The sequence below is a fragment of the Stenella coeruleoalba genome, assembly GCF_951394435.1.
Source record: "Stenella coeruleoalba genome assembly, chromosome: 9".
Classification (NCBI taxonomy): domain Eukaryota; kingdom Metazoa; phylum Chordata; class Mammalia; order Artiodactyla; family Delphinidae; genus Stenella; species Stenella coeruleoalba.
The window spans coordinates 90,379,825-90,399,798 of record NC_137155.1 but is presented as its reverse complement, the minus strand read 5'-3'; the positions used below and the strand labels follow the sequence as shown (position 1 = coordinate 90,399,798).

The 19,974-nt window shown below is 42.3% G+C and overlaps 1 protein-coding gene across 1 annotated transcript in view; it reads left to right on the top strand.

Moving 5' to 3' along the window:
* Window positions 1-19,974, top strand: part of SVOPL (SVOP like) — a gene marked incomplete at its 3' end in the record, with an annotated part of 83,057 nt that overhangs the window by 13,369 nt on the left and 49,714 nt on the right. Inside the window, 7 exon segments of the mRNA XM_079931128.1 lie at window positions 1,046-1,117; window positions 2,710-2,834; window positions 5,034-5,097; window positions 9,287-9,317; window positions 9,320-9,411; window positions 10,469-10,597; window positions 17,146-17,219. Of these exon segments, the coding sequence (XP_079787254.1) occupies window positions 1,046-1,117; window positions 2,710-2,834; window positions 5,034-5,097; window positions 9,287-9,317; window positions 9,320-9,411; window positions 10,469-10,597; window positions 17,146-17,219 (587 nt within the window).

Genomic DNA, 19,974 nt, shown 5'->3' with positions numbered 1-19,974 from the left:
ATGAATAAATTTGGATTTATGCAAAATGTGTCCCATTGTCCTTATTTTTATCATTTTGCTGAGGACTGACTAGATTTCATTACGGTGCGGCATCTATCTCAGGCTGGGCATTGAAAATATTGGCTTTTCCTTCCTTCAACTCTATCCTAGAGAGAACAGTGCACAGAGGAAACGTATAGCTTTTGTTGTTCGAGTATAAATAGGATTTATTTTTTTATAGTTCCCTGTAGAAGAAATGCTTTTGAGTCTTCCTTATGAAGAGTCAGGGGGAAAAAGAAAAGGCAAAGCAGGCAGCAGAGAGAAAGAGCTTTTTCACGGAAAAAGTGTTAGAAATGCCAGCTAACACCTTTCCTTTGATTACCCTGGAAGCAGTCAGGCAGGGATCTTACTAGAAAGGAGAGTTAAGTAAAGCTTGGAACTGCTGGAGGCAGAAAAATAAGTCACCTAAAGGCTTACACATAAGAGTACAGCTCAGGCTGAGTTACATTGCTGGTATCACACCCAAGTTCTTGAATTTTATCAAGGAAAAGCTATTGTGAGAACAAGTAAGGAAAAAAAGTAGGTTTATATTAGTGATGAAGAATGTTTCTAAATGGATGACTGGTTTTGGTGTTTGTTGAAAGTTAGGTTTGCCTGTAATAACCTGAAGGAAGACTGCTTCTAGACGTCTCAACTTGAATAAGACAGAGCATGCCTGAATAGACTTTTTGAGTCTTCTTATTAAAGTGGAAATTCACAATTGTACATCTGAGTAGAATGAGGCCAGTGCTGTCATCTTGGATCAGAGGCAAAGCAGTTACCTGCTTCTAGGACTCCTGTTTCTACCTGGTGTCAGTGACTTCAGGTGTGGGAATCGTCAACCTCTGAAGCCCTGAACATGTTGTACAGGAGTCAGGGGAGAGCTTTGTGAAAGCCTGTTCTTCAACTTCCAATCCTCCCACGTTTCCCGTCTTCTTTTAGTTCAGGTGGGTGAATGCTTAAGGTAGTAATTAGCATATTATGAAAACGCTGCTTAGAGGATAATTTCTTTTCACCCCACCTCCAGATGGTGTTTTTTGGCTACATGGTATTCAGCATCCTCTTTGGCCTCTTGGCTGACAGATATGGCCGCTGGAAGGTAGGTTGGCTTTGAAGGATGATTTAGAATTTTCTTTTGTGTGTTCTTTTGTGGTGACATCACCACTGCTTTTCTTTTGTGGACATTTCTCTGTCAATACCCAAGTTAGAAAGTACGGAAACATCCTTCTCTGACACCACATGCCTGAATTCCAGGCTTGTCTTCCTGCTTTCTCATCCTTCCCCGAGATACCTGTCCCCATACCTGGTCCCCATAGTCCAGGTGTACAGCTGACGGATGAGCCTAGTTAGAACATAACAGGTAGAATGTGAGAATTGCATGTATAAACATAAGCAGTTTCACATTACTTAACTCGGGGGTAGCTTTGAAACTAACCCACTTGCTTGATGTCACACATGTATTGAGATTCCACATCAAGACATAAAACTATGTCTTCTGATGATAAATCCAGGTCTCTCTTCTCTTGTCTGATTTCTGGTGGTAAAGACCTCTCTAGGTGTAAATACAAAGGGAGAAGTCCCCCACAAAACAGTAATAGGCTTGGATGTATGTTTTGAAGTGCACAAAATATCATAGATTCTTACAAATTAATATGAAACCACAAGTATCTCAAAAAAATGTGGAGAGCACAAAAAAGGCATTTTACAAAAAGAGACATACAAATGCTCAAGAAACCTTGAAAAACATTCAATCACAGGAGTTATTAGAAGCAAAATTACGTAGCAAGATATCATTTTTTCCCTGTTATCAAAGCCATATCGAACACCAAATCCATAGGAATTTTTACTTTTCTTAAAGAAATCTGCAAGTGTCTAGACACCCTCACATACAATTGATGTAATTTTTCTGACCATCAATTTGGTAGCATAAGTCAAGAACCTTGAGAATATCCATTCTCCTTATCTGATCATTTGTCTTCCAGAAATCTAGACCGTTTAGGTCATCAGAGAACCACAAAGATTGATGCACAGACATTGTCACAGCTGATTTTAATAGAAAATGTGAAACCACTTCAACATTCAACCAGAGGGGAAAGGTTTGTGTGTTACATTACATGGATTATAGTATGTCTTTTCACTGGAATATTTTGCAGCTATTAAAATTATGTTTCCCCTTATAATCAGTGAAAATAGGATAAAACTGTGTTAATAGTATTTTCTCTGGGTTGGAGAATCAAAAGTGATTTAAATATTTTTATATCTTTTTCTTTTTTCCATATTTTCTACTATAAACTTGTATTGTCCTTACGATTAGAGAAAAAGCAAATCCTTACATTTTCTCCTTATACTCATTCCAGCACAGTGCTTCGTTGTGCTCCCAACATCCCTGTAAGCAGGGAGGACAAGTTTCTGCATTCTCATTTACAAGTTCAGGTTCCTGCCACCTGTGAGGGCGGAGGCTGTGGGGAGTTTTGAAGAATGGTCTAAACTCGGGATGTCTGGGCTTTCAGACAATAAAATGATACGAATTGTATTGTCTGATGATTGTGAGTGATCGGTAAGCTCGCTAAAAATTAGCTCCACAGAGAAGCAAACATCTGGAGGAAACTAAAAGTCACCTTCAGAAGTTAGGTTTGCTTCCTGACCTTCCATGGGGGCAGGTCCCATTAATGTCTCCTTTTGTTGCTTCAGATTTTGCTCGTCTCGTTCCTGTGGGGAGCCTACTTCTCCTTGCTGACCTCATTCTCTCCCTCGTACATCTGGTTTGTCTTCCTGCGGATGATGGTGGGCTGCGGCGTGTCTGGCCATGCCCAAGGGTAAAGACATCGCCTAGAGGACCCCAGAGGGAGATATGTGAACACCCAGAGACACATCCACTTAGTCTGTTAACCACATTCACTGTGGTTAATAGACTAAGAGCATCAGTAAGTTTCAAATCTATACACTTCACTCGTGCTCATGATTTTTGAGTCCCGCCCCCCCCCCCCCCCCCCCCCAGTGATGACTGCTTATTCCACTAGGAGCTCTTTGCCCGTCAAAATGATGTTTGATGGTGAGGCTAGCAAGGTGCTAGCTTGAGCATGTGTTCATTTCTTTGTTCCTAAGGCTGATCAGCATTTTTTAGATAAATAATATTTTGTTAGACTAAATGCTAACAAAAAGTGCCGTATGAGGTAGGTAACAAAAATGTCAACCCAGACACAATCCATTAATTTATTGAGAATTTCTGGAAGACTTTAGTTGGACCATCAGCACCTGTAACATTCAGGAATAACTTTTAACGTGCCATGGCCCTGTAACTGAAGACTGTGTCAAAGTGAATTTGCAGAGCAGGTGAGACAGATTGAAACAGCTATGCTGCCGCCTGTCTTTTTTCCGCCCTGGGATAGGTGTGTAATACCTCATCATTCAGGGACGTGAGACTTGTAATGCTAAGTGTTCAGCAACTTGGGAGCCTCCCTTAAATGAACAAGGCTCCTCAAGCTATTTTCTCCTGGGTGCCTTGGAGCAAGTTGCCCTTAGAATATATTAGGAGATGTCAAAGCACCTAATTATTACCCTAACGTGTTAGGGAAAGAATCGTTCTTCTCTGGGGGCATAAGTTAAGCATCACTCTGTGCTCTGGAGCCCTAAAGGCGGAGAAGTTAAGTAGAATTTGAAAACATCCCTGAGGAAGCAGCTCAATAAATATGTTAAAACTCCAAACCCTGGTTAATAACTGCAACAGATAAGAACAATTAGACAACAGATGAGATAGAAGTCCATTTGTTCTCCTATTCAAAAAATTAATATGTACTTAATTAGAAACCTGTGCTTTGACTGTCATCATTAGTTGGAGAAACTATTTGCTTTCTCTTGGGCGTATTTTAATTTCCCACATATGTTTTAGAAAAGGGAATCAGGCTTGGCAAAATATTTTGACAGTGTTTCTCTTGGTGAAAGAAATGAGGCTAATATCTCTTACATGGTTGAAGGTTTAAAATAACTTTGGGAATAAAAATGTAAACAGAAGAGCACTTAGAAGTTTATTTTATATTGTTTTCTTACATGGGTTAATAATTGTATTTTGGTGTATGATCGTACAGGGAAAAATCTCTCTTCTGTTTTTCTTTACACACTCACTCAATAATTCTGCCAATACTTCACTTCTGACACCAAACGTGTGGATTTCTTTACACGCCAACCAATTCTCCGACACCTGCTGGGTGTCCTATAATTCCATTCAATTCTGACCCTCGCTGGAGTTTGCGTAGACCCCGCAGGTTTAGGGCTCAGTCCCACAAGACTGTCCTCCACTTCAGACACCAATCACCAGTAGTAGGTCCCCAGGTTACCCACAACTTCTGTCTGACTTGCTACAAATTGGAAGTTCCCACAAACTCCTCAGGTTCAATAATTTGCTAGAGTGTCTCAGAGAATCCAGGAAAAGTTTACTATTTGCAGATCTGTTACAAAGGATATTTTAAAGGAAACAGATAAATAACCAGCTGAGGAGAAATACACAGGGCAAGGTCTGGAAAGATCCCAAGAACAGGAGCATCTGTCCCCGTGGAGTTTGCGGTGCACCGCCTCCCAGCACATAGCTATGTTCACCAACCTGGAAGCTCTCCGAACCCTGTATGTTAGGAATTTTTATGGAGGCTTCATCACATAGGCATGATTGATTATTAACTCATTTTCCAGCCCCTCTCTTCTCTCCAGAGGAGTGGAGGTTAGGGCTGAAAGTTCCAAGATTCTAATCATGGCTTGGTTTTTCTAGACCAGCCCCCATCCAGGACTCATCAAGGGTCTGCGTTAGAACAAATGATGCTCCTACCACCCAGGAAATCCCAAGGTTTCCAGGTTAGCAGGAACCAGGGACAGAGACCAACACACCTATTTCTTATCATTTTACAATGATGAATATTTATGTTTTTGAATTCTTTATCCTTGTGACAAGAAAAATTATGATTTTTTAAAAAAAGTTATTTGGTTTTATAAAAACATGATTGTATTTTTTCCCCCTTCCTGTTTAGGCTAATCATAAAGACTGAAGTTTTGCCTACAAAATATCGAGGCTGTATGCTCCCCTTGTCTCAGGTAAGGTAAAATGGGAATCTTCTGATCAGTCTTCTGATCCTGTAGGATATGGTGTACATGGTGTTTCTTCTGGTTGGTTGATTGTTCTTTGATTAGCATACTCCTATTAATTGGTACCAACCAAAGAGCATTAGGGATGCTTGACACCGGAAGTCCAACTCCAGGGTTTTCTGAGCCAGGATGTGTATCATCCAGCAGCAGCATTTAGAACACAGGAACCCCTTCCTCAGGAAACATTCTGCTGGCTGGTTTCACTAGAATGACAGCAGCTCAGGAATGCATCTGGGATGAACATTCTCTCCGCACTGGGTCTTCAGTGGAGGGATACAGCTACCACCCCTTTTATAGTCTCCCTTGTGGATACTCGGGTCTGCAATTCCATAACTGGCTCATGCCTGTGGGAACTTCTGTAATTGTCTCCTCCCAGCTGAGCCATTTATCCAGGTGAGAAGGTGGGGATGCGCCCCCACCCTCCTCAGACCCCTGCTGGCTACTGACTAGAGGTTTTGCATCCAGAAGCAATCTAGGTGCCCTTGTACCATCTTTGATGTCATCGTTATCCAAAAGCCCTGACTTTCAGAGCCCAGGAAAGTGATGACGCTTCCCACTGAAGCATTGTATGTTGGGCAATAAATAAGGCAGTAGGAGAACATTTTCAATTTTATGTTTAATTTTTCTGACACTAAATTTAGGCAACAAAAAAAATTAGACCTTAATAAATACTGAACGCTAACTCTTTACGTTCTTCCCAGCTTTCTTCTCCTGATCTTTGTTAAGATGAACACCCATACTTTCAACAGTTAGGGGTTCGATTTTACACTTAATGGTATTTAATGGGTATAATCCTGTTCAAGCTCATCTGTGAACATTGTCTCTTCCACCTGCTACTCATTCTTTGTCCTCTTTCCTGGTTATGTCTTCTCCTTGCTGGTCTTATTTTGCAGGTCTCCTGGGGTCATCTACTGATAATTGAGGAGTCCAGTGGTTTTAGCTATCTATGTACCTATTACCTCCCCCGAATTTATCTACAACGAAGAGCATCTCCTTGAACTTCAGACCCAGGTGGCCAGTTACCTGATAGCCACTTGAATATCCTGCAGGCTCCTCAAAGACAACATTCATAGACCTGATCCCTTCATCTTCATCTGGAGCCTCTTCGGTCCATGTCTCCACTGTCATTTCATAGCAAGCTCTGTCCCCTCAGTTTTCTGAGCCACACATTCAAGAGCTGTCCTGGACCCCTCCCTTTCCGTCATCACCATTCAATCAATCACCAAGCCCCACTGACTCACCCCCTATTAGTGGACCTACAACTGCCATGTCCATCGGCAAATCCTGTTGCCTTTACCTCCACAATGTGTGCCAAATCTATCAGATAAATTTTTTTTTTTTTTTTTTGCCATTTCACTACTAAAATTCTTTTCAGCGCCACATCACCTCTTACCTGATCTACTGCAGTGGCTTATTACTGGCCTTCTTACACGTTGCCTCTTCAGAAACATCATCTCTGATCATTAAAAGTCACTCTCCATCACATTACTTTCTTTGTTTCATAGCCTAATCACTTTCTGAAATATTCTTTTTTTTTTTTAAATAGAATTCTTTGGTGATGAAATAGTCACCCCTTAATTAGCCTCCCAAAGGGTCTTTTTATTTTTAACATCTTTATTGGAGTATAATTGCTTTACAATGGTGTGTTATTTCTGCTTTATAACAAAGTGAATCAGTTATACATATACATATATCCCCATATCTCCTCCCTCTTGCGTCTCCCTTCCTCCCACCCTCCCTATCCCACCCCTCTAGGTGGTCACAGAGCACGAGCTGATCTCCCTGTGCTATGTGGCTGCTTCCCACTAGCTATCTATTTTACGTTTGGTAGTGTATATATGTCCATGCCACTCTCTCACTTTGTCACAGCTTACCCTTCCCCCTTCCCATATCCTCAAGTCCATTCTCTAGTAAGTCTGTGTCTTTATTCCCATCTCGCCCCTAGGTTCTTCAGGACTTTTTTTTGTTTTTCCTTAGATTCCATATATATGTGTTAGCATACAATATTTGTTTTTCCCTTTCTGACTGACTTTACTCTGTATGACAGACTCTAGGTCCATCCACCTCACTACAAATAACTCAATTTCGTTCTTTTTATGGCTGAGTAATATTCCATTGTACATAGTGTCACTTCTTTATGCGTTCATCTGTTGATAGACACTTAGGTTGTTTCCATCTCCGGGCTATTGTAAATAGAGCTGCAATGAACATTTTAGTACATGACTCCTTTTGAATTATGGTTTTCTCAGGGTATATGCCCAGTAGTGGGATTGCTGGGTCATATGGTAGTTCTGTTTTTAGTTTTTTAAGGAACCTCCATACTGTTCTCCATAGTGGCTGTATCAACTTACATTCCCACCAACAGTGCAAGAGGGTTCCCTTTTCTCCACACCCTCTCCAGCATTTATTGTTTGTAGATTTATTGATGATGGCCATTCTGACCGGTGTGAGGTGATAGCTCATTGTAGTTTTGATTTGCATTTCTCTAATGATTAGTGATGTTGAGCATTCTTTCATGTGTTTGTTGGCAATCTGTATGTCTTCTTTGGAGAAATGTCTATTTAGGTCTTCTGCCCATTTTTGGATTGGGTTGTTTGTTTTTTTGATATTGAGCTGCATGAGCTGCTTGTATATTTTGGAGATTAATCCTTTGTCAGTTGCTTCATTTGCAAATATTTTCTCCCATTCTGAGGGTTGTCTTTTGGTCTTGTTTCTGGTTTCCTTTGCTGTGCAAAAGCTTTGAAGTTTCATTAGGTCCCATTTGTTTATTTTTGTTTTTATTTCCATTTCTCTAGGAGGTGGGTCAAAAAGGATCTTGCTGTGACTTATGTCATAGAGTGTTCTGCCTATGTTTTCCTCTAAGAGTTTGATAGTGTCTGGCCTTACATTTAGGTCTTTAATCCATTTTGAGTTTATTTTTGTGTATGGTGTTAGGGAGTGTTCTAATTTAATACTTTTTTTTTTTTTTTTTTTGGTGGTACGCAGGCCTCTCACTATTGTGGCCTCTCCCGTTGCGGAGCACAGGCTCTGGACGCGCAGGCTCAGCAGCCATGGCTCACAGGCCCAGCCGCTCCACGGCATGTGAGGTCTTCCTGGACCGGGGCACGAACCCGTGTCCCCTGCACCGGCAGGCGGACTCTCAACCACTCTGCCACCAGGGAAGCCCTAATTTCATACTTTTACATGTAGCTGTCCAGTTTTCCCAGCACCACTTATTGAAGAGGCTGTCTTTTCTCCACTGTATATTCTTGCCTCCTTTATCAAAGATAAGTTCAAAGGGTCTTTTTTAATATTCTCTTCTCTCCATCTCTGTGAGGTGAAATGGAGTTATCATCTACTTCTCATCTTCTGATGGGAAAATAATGCTCAGAATAACACTCAGAATTGTTCTAGTTCCAAACTCATGGGGCCTGGTCATAGGTGGCTCTCATGTTATTTGTTGATATAAAATGATCTCAAGATAAATTTTTCAGTACAAAAAAGCAGTGTTGAGAAATATTTTTACTATGTTACCATTTGTGAACAAAGAACAGATATCCTTATTAGCTTGTGTATGTTTCAAGCAGCTTTGGAAGGATATAAGAAACTGGTGATATTGGTTTCTTCAGAGGAGAGGAACTGGACGGCAGGGAACTAGGAGTAGAGGCGGGTCTGTTCACAGTGCTCTCCTTTGTACCTTGAGTTACGAACCAGGGAATGTATTATTTATTCAAGAGAAGAAAGTCAATGTCTTGGGTCCCAGATTTGTAAAACTTTGGTGACATTGCTGACCCCGTCTTGCTGAGTCTTCCACTTACAGACAAGCAAACAGAGTCGTGGAGAAGTGAAGTAGCTTCCCCGGTTCATCCAGGTCCTGGAGGCGGTGCTGCTTCTTAACTAAAGCCTCTCTCCCGTCTCACCTTCTTTCGTTCTTTCTTTCTTTTCTTTTTCTTTTTGGGGGCGCAGCTTGTGGGATCTTAGTTCCCCGACCAGGGATTGAACCTGCACCCTTGGCAGTGAGAGCACAGAGTCCTAACCACTGGACCGCCAGGGAAGTCCTCCCATCTCACCCACTTACAGTTACAATGCAGAAGAGGGTGGCTCCTGGAGGGGGCTGTGCAGCATCAACAGGAGGACTTTAACCTTCCCTCTGCCCCAGGTTTTCTGGCGAGCCGGCTCCCTGCTCATCATCGCCTGGCTTCCGTGGTCATCCCCACCATCGGGTGGCGCTGGCTTATCTGCATTGCCTCCATCCCTGGCATCATCCTCATCATGGCCTTCATGGTAACCAAGCTCATGGGCTCCCTCTTGGCCTCCCCCTCCAGCTGGCCCAGCGGCCTTGTTGCCCCACAGTTATCTTTCTCATGTCCACCTCTCTCCTTATTTAAGTATGTGTCTCAGTTGGCTCACTGTGGAAAGGGTGTTTTGGCAGAGTTAATGCGCAAGCCCAGTCACGAAGGTGTGAATGCAGAATATGTTTGGGGGAGAGCAGGCAGGCTGGAATGGCTGGAATGTGGGGCGCTGGTGGGAGGCCGGCTGGAAAGACAGGCCTGTGTGCAGATTACAAAGGGCCTTGAGGACCAGGGGCACTGGGGGTTTGGAAGGGGTTATGTACTGGGAAGCTGGTACATGGCGGTGTGGAGGCCGTAGGAGGGAAGACAGAAAAGGTCAGAAAAGCAGTTAGAAATGATCAGATTAATCCCAGTGGGTGATGAGGATGACCTGAACTGCCCCCTGGCTAGGGAATGGTGAAGAGGATGCTGCTGGGGAAGATGCTTTGCTGAGGAAGAACCCACTGGCCTTCATTGCGTGGAGGTACCAATGTCCCAGCATCAGTGGAGGGCTGTGCTGTTTTCTGAGTGTGGTGTTCAAAATATGCCGTAATCAGTGGGTTGTAGGCCTCTACAGTCAGGATGGTCCCTCCACTCGTGGGTGCTGGAGGCCCTGCCATGCTCACCCTGTAGGTTCTTGCACTGTGTGAGGTCCTGGGATTCCTGGGGGAGTGGCCGGGTGATGGAGGAGTGGAGAGGCGCCAGGGACCCCGGGCAGCGGCTGTTTACACATTGGATGGAAGAATTTCATTGTGTTAAGTAGGTTGGGTCAAACTGGGGTGAAGCTCCGTATCAGTCCACTGTCGTCCGAGATGGGACAGCGATAAGGAGAAGGAAACTCTGTTCCACTAGAGTTGCAAGAGTGCAGCTGCTATATTTTTGCTGTAAAGCTTGCTATATCCTTTCCCATCTCGGGGAACTGGGACAGTGTAGTGTATGGAACCGTGATAGTGGTACCTCTGGGGTCCACAGCAGTTGCAACTCTGGTGTTCTTTGTCATCTGTGCCCAGTTTATTCCTGAATCTGCTTGGTTCGGTGACTCTACCAGGAACACTCAGGCTGCCCTGGTTACACTGGAGCGCATCACCAAGATGAACCGCTCAGTCATGCCGGAGGGGAAGCTCGTGGAGCCCATCCTGGTGAGTTCTTCTCCCCCAACCAGGGGTCGCCAGAAATCCCCTTAGTGGTGGAAGGCTAGAGGGAAGGGCAATCGATCCCTCCAGTGCGGAAAAGAGCGGAGGGAACTGATACTAAATCCAGCTCCACCGTGAGCCAGGTAGCGCTGTTACCTACTACCACTTTTTAAAAAAAAATTTATCGAAGTACAGTTGACTTACAATGTTGTGTTTAATTTGTGCTGTACAGCAAAGTGACTCTGTTATACATATATATATATTCTTTTTCATAATTCTTTTCCATTATGGTTTATCACAGGATATTGAATATAGTTCCGTGTGCTATACTGTAGGACCTTGTTGTTTATCCATCCTGTATATAATAGTTTGCATCTGCTAATCCCACACTCCCACTCCTTCCCTCCCCCTGCCCCGCCCCCCATGCTTGGCAACCACAAGTCTGTTCTCTATATTTGTGAGCTTGTTTCTCTTCATAGATAAGTTCATTTGTGTCATATTTTAGATTCCACATATAAGTGATATCATATGATATATGTCTTTCTCTGTCTGACTTACTTCACTTAGTATGATAAGCTCTAGGCCCATCCATGTTGCTGCAAATGGCATTATTTCATTCTTTTTTATGGCCGAGTAGTATTCCATTGTATATAGGTACCACATCTTCTTTATCCATTCATCTGTTGATGGACATTTAGGTTGTTTCCATGTCTTGGCTATTGTGAATAGTGCTGCAGTGAACACTGGGGTGCATGTATCTTTCTGAATTATGGTTTTGTCTGGGTATGTGCCCAGGAGTGGGATTGTTGGATTATATGGCAACTCTATTTTTAGTTTTTTGAGGAACCTACAAACTATTCTCCTTAGTGGCTGCATCAATTTACATTCCCATCAACAGTATAAGAGGGTTCCCTTTTCTCCACACCCTCTCCAGCATTTACTATTTGTAGACTTTTTAATGATGGCCATTCTGACTGCCTACCATCACTTTTCTCATCAATGAAATGGAAATAATAACACCTTGCAGAGCTAGTCACGTGATTTAGCCCCACTGTTTATAGGGGAGAGATTGTTTTATAATTTTATGTTCCTTGTATTGGCCTTGTCTTATTGATATCAAACATATAAACCTTATTATTTTTTAAAATAAAATTTGGCATTTAAATTCTGTTGCTTCCAGGACTGTCAAGGTCAATGTGCAATCATTTCTCACACCAGCCCAGACCACCCACTTCACCCATCTGCAGGCAGGTCAGTCACAGGCTCCTGGAAGAGCTTTCCAGCACTGTCCTGCGATCTCCAAGACAGTTTATGTGAGATAGGAATTAACCTCTTGGAATGTTTGGTAAAACTTATCTGTAAAGTAGTTTATCCCTAATATTTATTTTAAGGTGAGTGGTAACAGAATAATTGGGGGGTATCAGAAAGAGGAGTTTTAAAACTATCATTCAGTTTGTGTAAATGTTAATGCCTACTTAGTTTAATACTCTTGATTGAGTCAACTTTGGTAATATATATTTTAGAAAATTGCCCAGTTCATCTGGGTTTTCCAATTTATTGGTATAAAGTTATCCCCAGTGTTCCCTTTTGTTTCAAATATCTACTGTGTGTGTCTTCTCTTTCACTTTGAGTATTGTTTATTTGTGCCTTCTTTTTTCTGTGGTCCTCTTACTAGAGGCTTGTCTGTTTTATTAAACTTCAAAGAATGAGGGCTTTTTTGTTTCTGTTGTTTTTCTCTTTATTGGTTGTTTTGGTGGTCTCATTAATTTCTGCCCCTTATTTTGTTTACTTCTTTGGCTTTTTATGTTCTTCTAGCTTCTTGAGTTCAGTATTTAGCTCATTTATTTTCAGTCTTTTTGATTTTTAATAAACCATTTAGTTGCATTCAGCAAGTTCTGTTACAGAGTAATTTTATTTCTATTTTGTAACTGCTATGAGTTTCTCTTTAACCAATGACTTATTTGTTAATGATTTTTTTATCCTTTGTTTCTAATTTAATTGCATTTTGACCAGAGCATGTTATCAATTATTTGGAATTTATTGAGACTTCCTTTGTTCTCTACATAGTGACTTTTTGTTAATATTCCATGTGTGCTTAAGAAGAACATGTGTTCTCATTAAGCATATATATTGTTATATTCAATATAGTTATGCCGTGTAAATATCTGATACCTGTTCTAGCTTTTGCCAGGTTCAGCTAACAGTTTTTCAATAAGACGATGGTTTTGTTAGTTTCTCCTTATAGGCCTGACAGTTTACTCCATATAGTTTGAGGCTATCTTGCTGCATCCTAGCATAAGATTGACTTCTTCAGTGTGTGGAGTGATCTGACTACCTGAAATATTTCTTTATAATGCTTTGGGCCTTAAATTTTATTTTCTTTCATACTAATATGTCAGAACTAGTTTGGGTTAATGTTTTCCTGAATAATCCACCCTCTATATATTTGAATCTATTGTTGAATATTATGTTCTAATAGGTTTGTAGATTCAAATATATATGAGATTTATTATATAATAAATAGAGCATTTTATATTTTTGGGAAAAGGATACAGGTTACTTGTTGGTCTAATATAGCACTCTTAATGATAGTATTTTATAATACAATTTTCATATTTAGTAAGGTACTTACCCCTTGTAAAAGTTCTTTTTGAGAATCTTCCAAGCTATTTTCTCAGTGCTATTTTTCTAGAACAACTTTGAAGTGAAGTGGGCGTGAAGATCTCTTTGAGATCTTGTTTTCATTTCCTCTGGATATTTACCCAGAGGTGGGATTGCTGGATCACACAGCAGTTCTGTGTTTAATCTTCTGAGGAATAGCCGTACTGTTTTCCATAGCGGCTGTACCACTTTATGGCAGACGCTCTTCTTGACCCAGCTCTTGCTCCATGCCTGAGCCGGGTCCAGAGCGGCAATAGCTCTTCCCACCCACCTCCCCAAATCTGACTCTGTCAGGGATTATGTGGCAACAGCAGGACAGGTGATATCCAAATGTACAATTCTTAAGTGTCCTACCCACAAGTGAGAGGTAGGCTTTTCTGGGTGTCTCTGACTGGTTTCCCAGGACATCACCGATGACAAAAACATTGTAATCCCACTGCCACCTGGCCTGCTGCTGGACGTGTTAAGTGTGAGATAGAGTGTGCTCAATAATAATGCAAAAATGAGGATTAAATGTCCCAAACGTCCCCACACTCACAATTGTAGTTTGGTGAAGTATTCTCACTTTGCTTTGTGGAGTGTTTCCCCTAATTATTACACGTGCCTCAAAACCTAATTGGGAAATAAGAAACTCAAACTTTTGGGAAGCTCCCTGGTGGTCCAGTGGTTAGGATTCTGTGCTTCCACTGCAGGGGGCACGGGTTCAATCCCTGACTGGGGAACTAAGATCCCGTGTGCTGTGTGGTGTGGCCAAAAAAAAACGAAGAAACTCAAGCTTTCTTCCAAAGAATTAAGGATGATTCTGTTATTCTAATTTATTTTCTGGAATTTGGAAATAAGCCCTTGTGGTTCAGAGGTCAGGACCCTACTAGTAGGCAGTATCAGATAACCCCCACCTTCCTACCAAGACACTGACAGTTACATCTTATCTTGCAAAGCATGGTGGGAAGACTAATTAGTTGCTAGGCAACAATGATTAAATGAAGGAAGTGATTATGCTTTGAAGAGACTGGCACATAATCTTTAAGTGGCTATGAAATTTTGATTGTCAATATATAAAAAATAAACTTGGTTGCAGAGAGAGAAAAAAATCTTAGCAGAGACAATTAACTCAAAACCATGGACAGTTGAATGATCATGAGCGTCCAATTCCAACCATTTTTGATGCGTATTTTTTACTTTGAACCCAGTAGTTGTCCCAGGACTGAAGAGCACCGAGGTTACTTCTCTCCTCTTTCCTTTTTTCCTCCTCCTTTTCCCTCCCTCTCCACCCTCCTATCCCCCATCCCTGATCCCCCACCTTCCCTCTGCCACTGTGTATTAGTTCACCTGGGCTGCCATAACAGAATAGCACACACTGGGTGGCTTAAACAACAGAGATTAATTTTCTCACAATTCTGGAGGCTAGAAATCCAAGGTCAAGGTGTTACAGAGCTGACTTCTTCTGAGGTCCCTTCCCTTGCCTTTTAGATGTCCATCTTCTCCCTGTGTCTTCACATCGTCTTCCCTGTGTGTGTGTCTGTGTTTTAGTCTCCTCTTTTCATAAGAACATCAGTCATAATTGGCTTACAGTCCACCCTAATGACCTCATTTTAGCTCAGTTACTTCTCTCTTTTGTCTTTTTTCTGGCTGCACCACGCAGCTTGCAGGATCTTAATCTCCCCGACCAGGGATCCAACCCGGGCCCCGGCAGTGAAAGCGCCAAGTCCTAACCACTGGACCACCAGGGAATTCCCCAGTGACCTCTTTAAAGACCCCATCTCCAAATACAGCCCCACTCTGAGGGTTAGGACTTCAACATATGAATTTGGAGCCACACAATTCTCATAAGAACCGCCCTCCCTCCTCCAGCCTCTCTATATGCTCAGCCGTCCCTCGACATTCTCCTTCCTCCCTCCTCCCTCTCACTGTACATCCTGCCCCTTTCTCCTCCTCCCTTCTTCCTCCCACTTTACTTCTCTTGACTTCAGCTTGCTGCCTCCATCCATCATGCCCATTAGATGATCTTGTTCTTCTCCACAGTGGTCTATAGAGCAAGGCCCTGTGGATACAGAGTTATAAACAGGAGACCCTGCCTTCAGGGCTCTTAAAATCTGGTTAGAGAGATGAGACGCACGTAGGAAAGAATCAGTCACAAAACAGAGCCCCGATGCTTAGAACCAGGTGAGTGGCCCAGGCAGCAGAGTGTGTAGGATCCGAGCAGAGAGGTGACCGTAAGCTGGTGGGAGCCACCCCCAGAGAGAAGGGGGGCAGTCACTGCGCACTGAAAGGAGAGGCAGCCTCAGGGGAGGAAGAAGGCCACTGATGGCAGGAGGAACAGTGTGAGGCCAAAGGTGGGAATGCACAGTGAGTTCGGTCCATTGGTGGCCATCAGAGTGCCATGCAGAGGAGGCTGGGCAAGATGCTGTGGGCAGTGGCGCCTCTGCAGCTTCACTCCCAAGACGCTGAGATGAAAGGCTTTGGGGACTGTCTGAGGACAGGTCACACCATGCAGGAGGTGAATAAGTCCACCCATTTGGATTGCAGCCAAAGGTTCAGAACCAAATGACTTATTAGGATAAAAGGTATATATTTTATAATGACTCTCCAATGACACTTGGGGCAGTGAGGGGACCACAGTCACATCTAAACCCAGGGGACATGGCAGAGAGGCAGATGGGCAGGACTCAGGACTGGTTCACGGGAAACTGGGAGTCCAGACTGCCTCTGCCTCCAAACGGCTGTGTGATCTTGGGCAGGTCACTTACCCACTCTGGGCCATATATTCTGTGTTGGAAAATGGGAGGATAGGGCTAGATCAGAGGTTTTCCAAAGATGAGTAACCAGAGCCCCGATACGTAAAGCAGATGAAAGTGGAGTGTCAGTTGCTCAAGTCCACCCACAATGAAATCCAGGAACTGAGCCTGAAAGTCGAGGGCGGGGGGGTGTATGGGGCAAAAGACCTCTAAGTTCTCTGCAAGCTCTTTCGGTGACAATAAAATCCAGGACTCCCAGTCCGTACTTCTGGACTCCCTAGAGGGGGCCTGTAATCCCAGGTCAATTTGTGAGAAAAGAATAGTTGGTTTTCAACTGAGCACCTCCTCCAGCCCTCAGGCATTCCTGGCTTTACATAAAAATCCATTACTGCCCAATCATCTATAACCCATCCTTATTTATTTTGATCCAAACATACTTAATAGGCACTGACTATGGACAAGAACTTTTACAAATTACCCTAACGACACACAGAGAAATTAGGCACTGATCCTCTTTTCAGATTCAGGCTGCTTGTTTTTTTGCACAAGCCTCACACTCTTTTTTATTTATTTATTTGCGGTACGCAGGCCTCACTGTTGTGGCCTCTCCCGTTGCGGAGCGCAGGCTCCGGATGCGCAGGCTCAGTGGCCATGGCTCACGGGCCCAGCCGCTCCGCGGCATGTGGGATCTTCCCGGACCGGGGCACAAACCCGTGTCCCCTGCATCGGCAGGCGGACTCCCAACCACTGCGCCACCAGGGAAGCCCCTCACACTCTTTTTTAATGTTAGGTTTTTTCATCTTCATGTTAAAAGATTCTCCCATCAGTTTTATAGTTGCTTTTCATGTATACTCCTATTTTCTCCACCCCACCTCTCGCCAGCACTGGTGAGAAGAGGAAGAGTGAAAGGGTTAGAATCTTAAATTCAATGAGTTTTGGTACTTGACAATGATAACAAAAAGTATGCCAAGACTGATTGGCTGAGATGAATGTGTTAAAAACAGTATTTATGTGAGGGGTATCCGGGGAGCTGAGTGGCTATCTCACCCTACCACATTCCCATGTTGTTCTTGTTTTCTGTGATCTAAAATATTAGAGTCACCTTTGCCTGTCCTTAACCCACTAAATCTATTCTGTCTCCCCCTTTCACTACCCCAGGAAGAAAGAGGAAGATTTACAGACCTATTGGATGCTAAATATTTACGGACCACATTACAGATCTGGGTCATATGGTAAGAATGGTATTATTTCAAAGCTAGGTTTAAATAGCTTTGGGAGAAAGCCCACTGAAGTAAATCCCTTCTGAGTGCTCTGGGGAGAAAACACAAGGCAGACACCAGCAATGCTTTATCTTTCTGCCACCAACCAAAAAATAGATATAAAATAACAATATAAAAAGAAAGAGAAAGAAAAAATATCCAAATCATCTACAAACAGTTTTTAAATTTTTCATCTGAGTGTATGAGCTCTGTACTAACCTTTTGCAGCCTGGTCTCTTCCCTAACCACATTCCAGGAACTGATCCTTTGAGGTCACTGATAATCAAATTCAAAGGAATAGACTCAGTGGTCCTCTCTATGCAGCCGTGACCTTGAGTAAGCAAAGATTTTCTAAACAGGACACAAAAAGTGCTAACTCTAAAGGAAAAGATTGATGAGTTTGCCTACATTAAGTTAGGAACTCTGTGTCCTGAGAAATCATGAAGAGCCTGAAAGGTAAGCCACCAACTGAGAGAAGAAATTTCCAATATATATGTCCAACAAACTATATATACATGTTCTATATATTATTAATATATATTTCTATTATATAATTTTTTTTCAACAAGAAAAACATACACAACCCAGTAGAGAAATAGGCAAAAGACTTGAACAGGCACTTGACCAAAAATGTGTATCAAATAAACATATGAAAACATGTTCAACCTTAAAGTCACCAGGGAAATGCAAATTAAAACCAAATGAGACACCATTACAAATCCACCCAAATGGCTAAAATTAAAAAGACTGGGGACTTCCCTGGGGGTGCAGTGGTTAAGAATCTGCCTGCCAGTGCAGGGGACATGGGTCTTCTCCCTGGTCTGGGAAGATCCCACATGCCGAGGAACAACTAAGCCCGTGCGACACAACTACTGAGCCTGCGCTCTAGAGCCTGCGAGCCACAACTACTGAGCCTGCATGTGACAACTCCTGAAGTCTGCACACCTAGAGCCCTTGTTCTGCAACAAAGAGTAGCCCCCGCTCGCTGCAACTAGGGAAAGCCCGCATGCAGCAACAAAGACCCAACACAGCCAAAAATAAATTAAAAAAAAAAGTTTGAAAAGATAACCTTAAAAAAAATAAAAAATGAAATTAAAAAGACTGACCATGTTGGGAAGGACGTAAAGTAACTGGAATTTTCCTGCGCTCCTGATTGGCATTCAAATTAGTACAACCACTTTGGAAAACTGTTTAGAGGTTTCTGTTACAGTTGGAAGTATGCATAGCCTATGGCTCAGCAATTCTACTCCTAGATTTCTACCCCACAGAAATGCCTAGTAAAATAAAATAGCATTATATTATCTGTAACAGCTCCAACTACGAACAACCCACATGCCCATCAACAGGTATAATGGATAGATTCTGTTATATTCATAAAATAGAATACTACACAGTAATAAAAATGAGAAAACTGGTGCTCTGCGCTCAACATGGCTGAATCTTACAAATGTAATAATGAGCAAAGAAAGTCAGACACACAGAATACGTACGTGGTTCTATTTATATAAAGATTAAAGACAGTAGAAACTAATCTATAGTGTTTGAATTCAGGAAACAGGTTGTCTATCTGCCTTTCCCAGATATAATCACTAAAAACAGCTTGGTGTCTCCTCTTGAGACTCTTCAATTTTTAAAATACTCTTAATATTTGGGGAATTCCCCGGTGGACTAGTGGTTAGGACTCAGTGCTTGCACTGCCGTGGCCTGGGTTCAATCCCTGGTTGGGGAACTGAGATCCCGCAAGCTGCGTGGTGTGGCCGAAAAAAAACTATACTTCATATTTGGAAATTAAACAAAAAAAATATTAAAGCTACCTTAACAACAAGGAGAGATATTGTGATTATTGTCTTCCTCTTGAATATTTCATTATGAGAATTTATAAATGCACATGAAAGTAGGGAGGATACCATTGATGGACCCTGATTTACTCATTGCTCAGATCTGACAATCACTGGTATCTACCCATATTTACTTCAGCTGTTTTTTTCTGTTCCGAAGTATTTTCAGGCAGGCCCTAGACTTCATGCCATTTCATCCCCAGATACCTCATTAAGAGTCTCAACTACTTGAGGACACTTTCTTAGATGATTCCAATCCTAAAATCACACCAGCGAGATTAACAATCATCACTTTAACATCATCCACTATGCAGATCACATGTGATTTTCCTTGATTGTCCCCATCTGTCTTTTACACGTGACATGTGTCTTTTACAACCATTTATAAAAATGAGAGAGGCATGAGGGGGGCTTCTGGGAGGCTGATATTCTTTTTCTTTTCTTTGGCCACACAGCTTGTGGGATCTTAGTTCCCTGGCCCAGGATCGAACCTGGGCCCTTGGTATTGAAAGCGTAGGGTCTTAACCACTGGACTGCCAGCGAATTCTCCTGATATCTTTTTCTTGACTTCGATATAGGAACTTTTCTGTATGTTATGTTTATATCTCAATAAAAGTATCTATTAAAGAATAGAACAAAAGATAGTAAGAAAACATCAAGCAAAAGCAAAACCTTCCATAGCTTCATGGCGTCCGAAAGGCAGAATTCTAAAGATGATGCCCAAGAGTTCCAACACCTGGGGATTCAATCAAACACTAATTTGGATGTAGATGTGAAGGGACTGTAGATGTAATTAAGGTTATGAGCCTTAAAATAGTAGCCTGAATTAGGCAGGTGAGCTCAATATTATTGCTTGAGTCTTTAAAAGTAGAGAAATCTCTCCAGCTGGA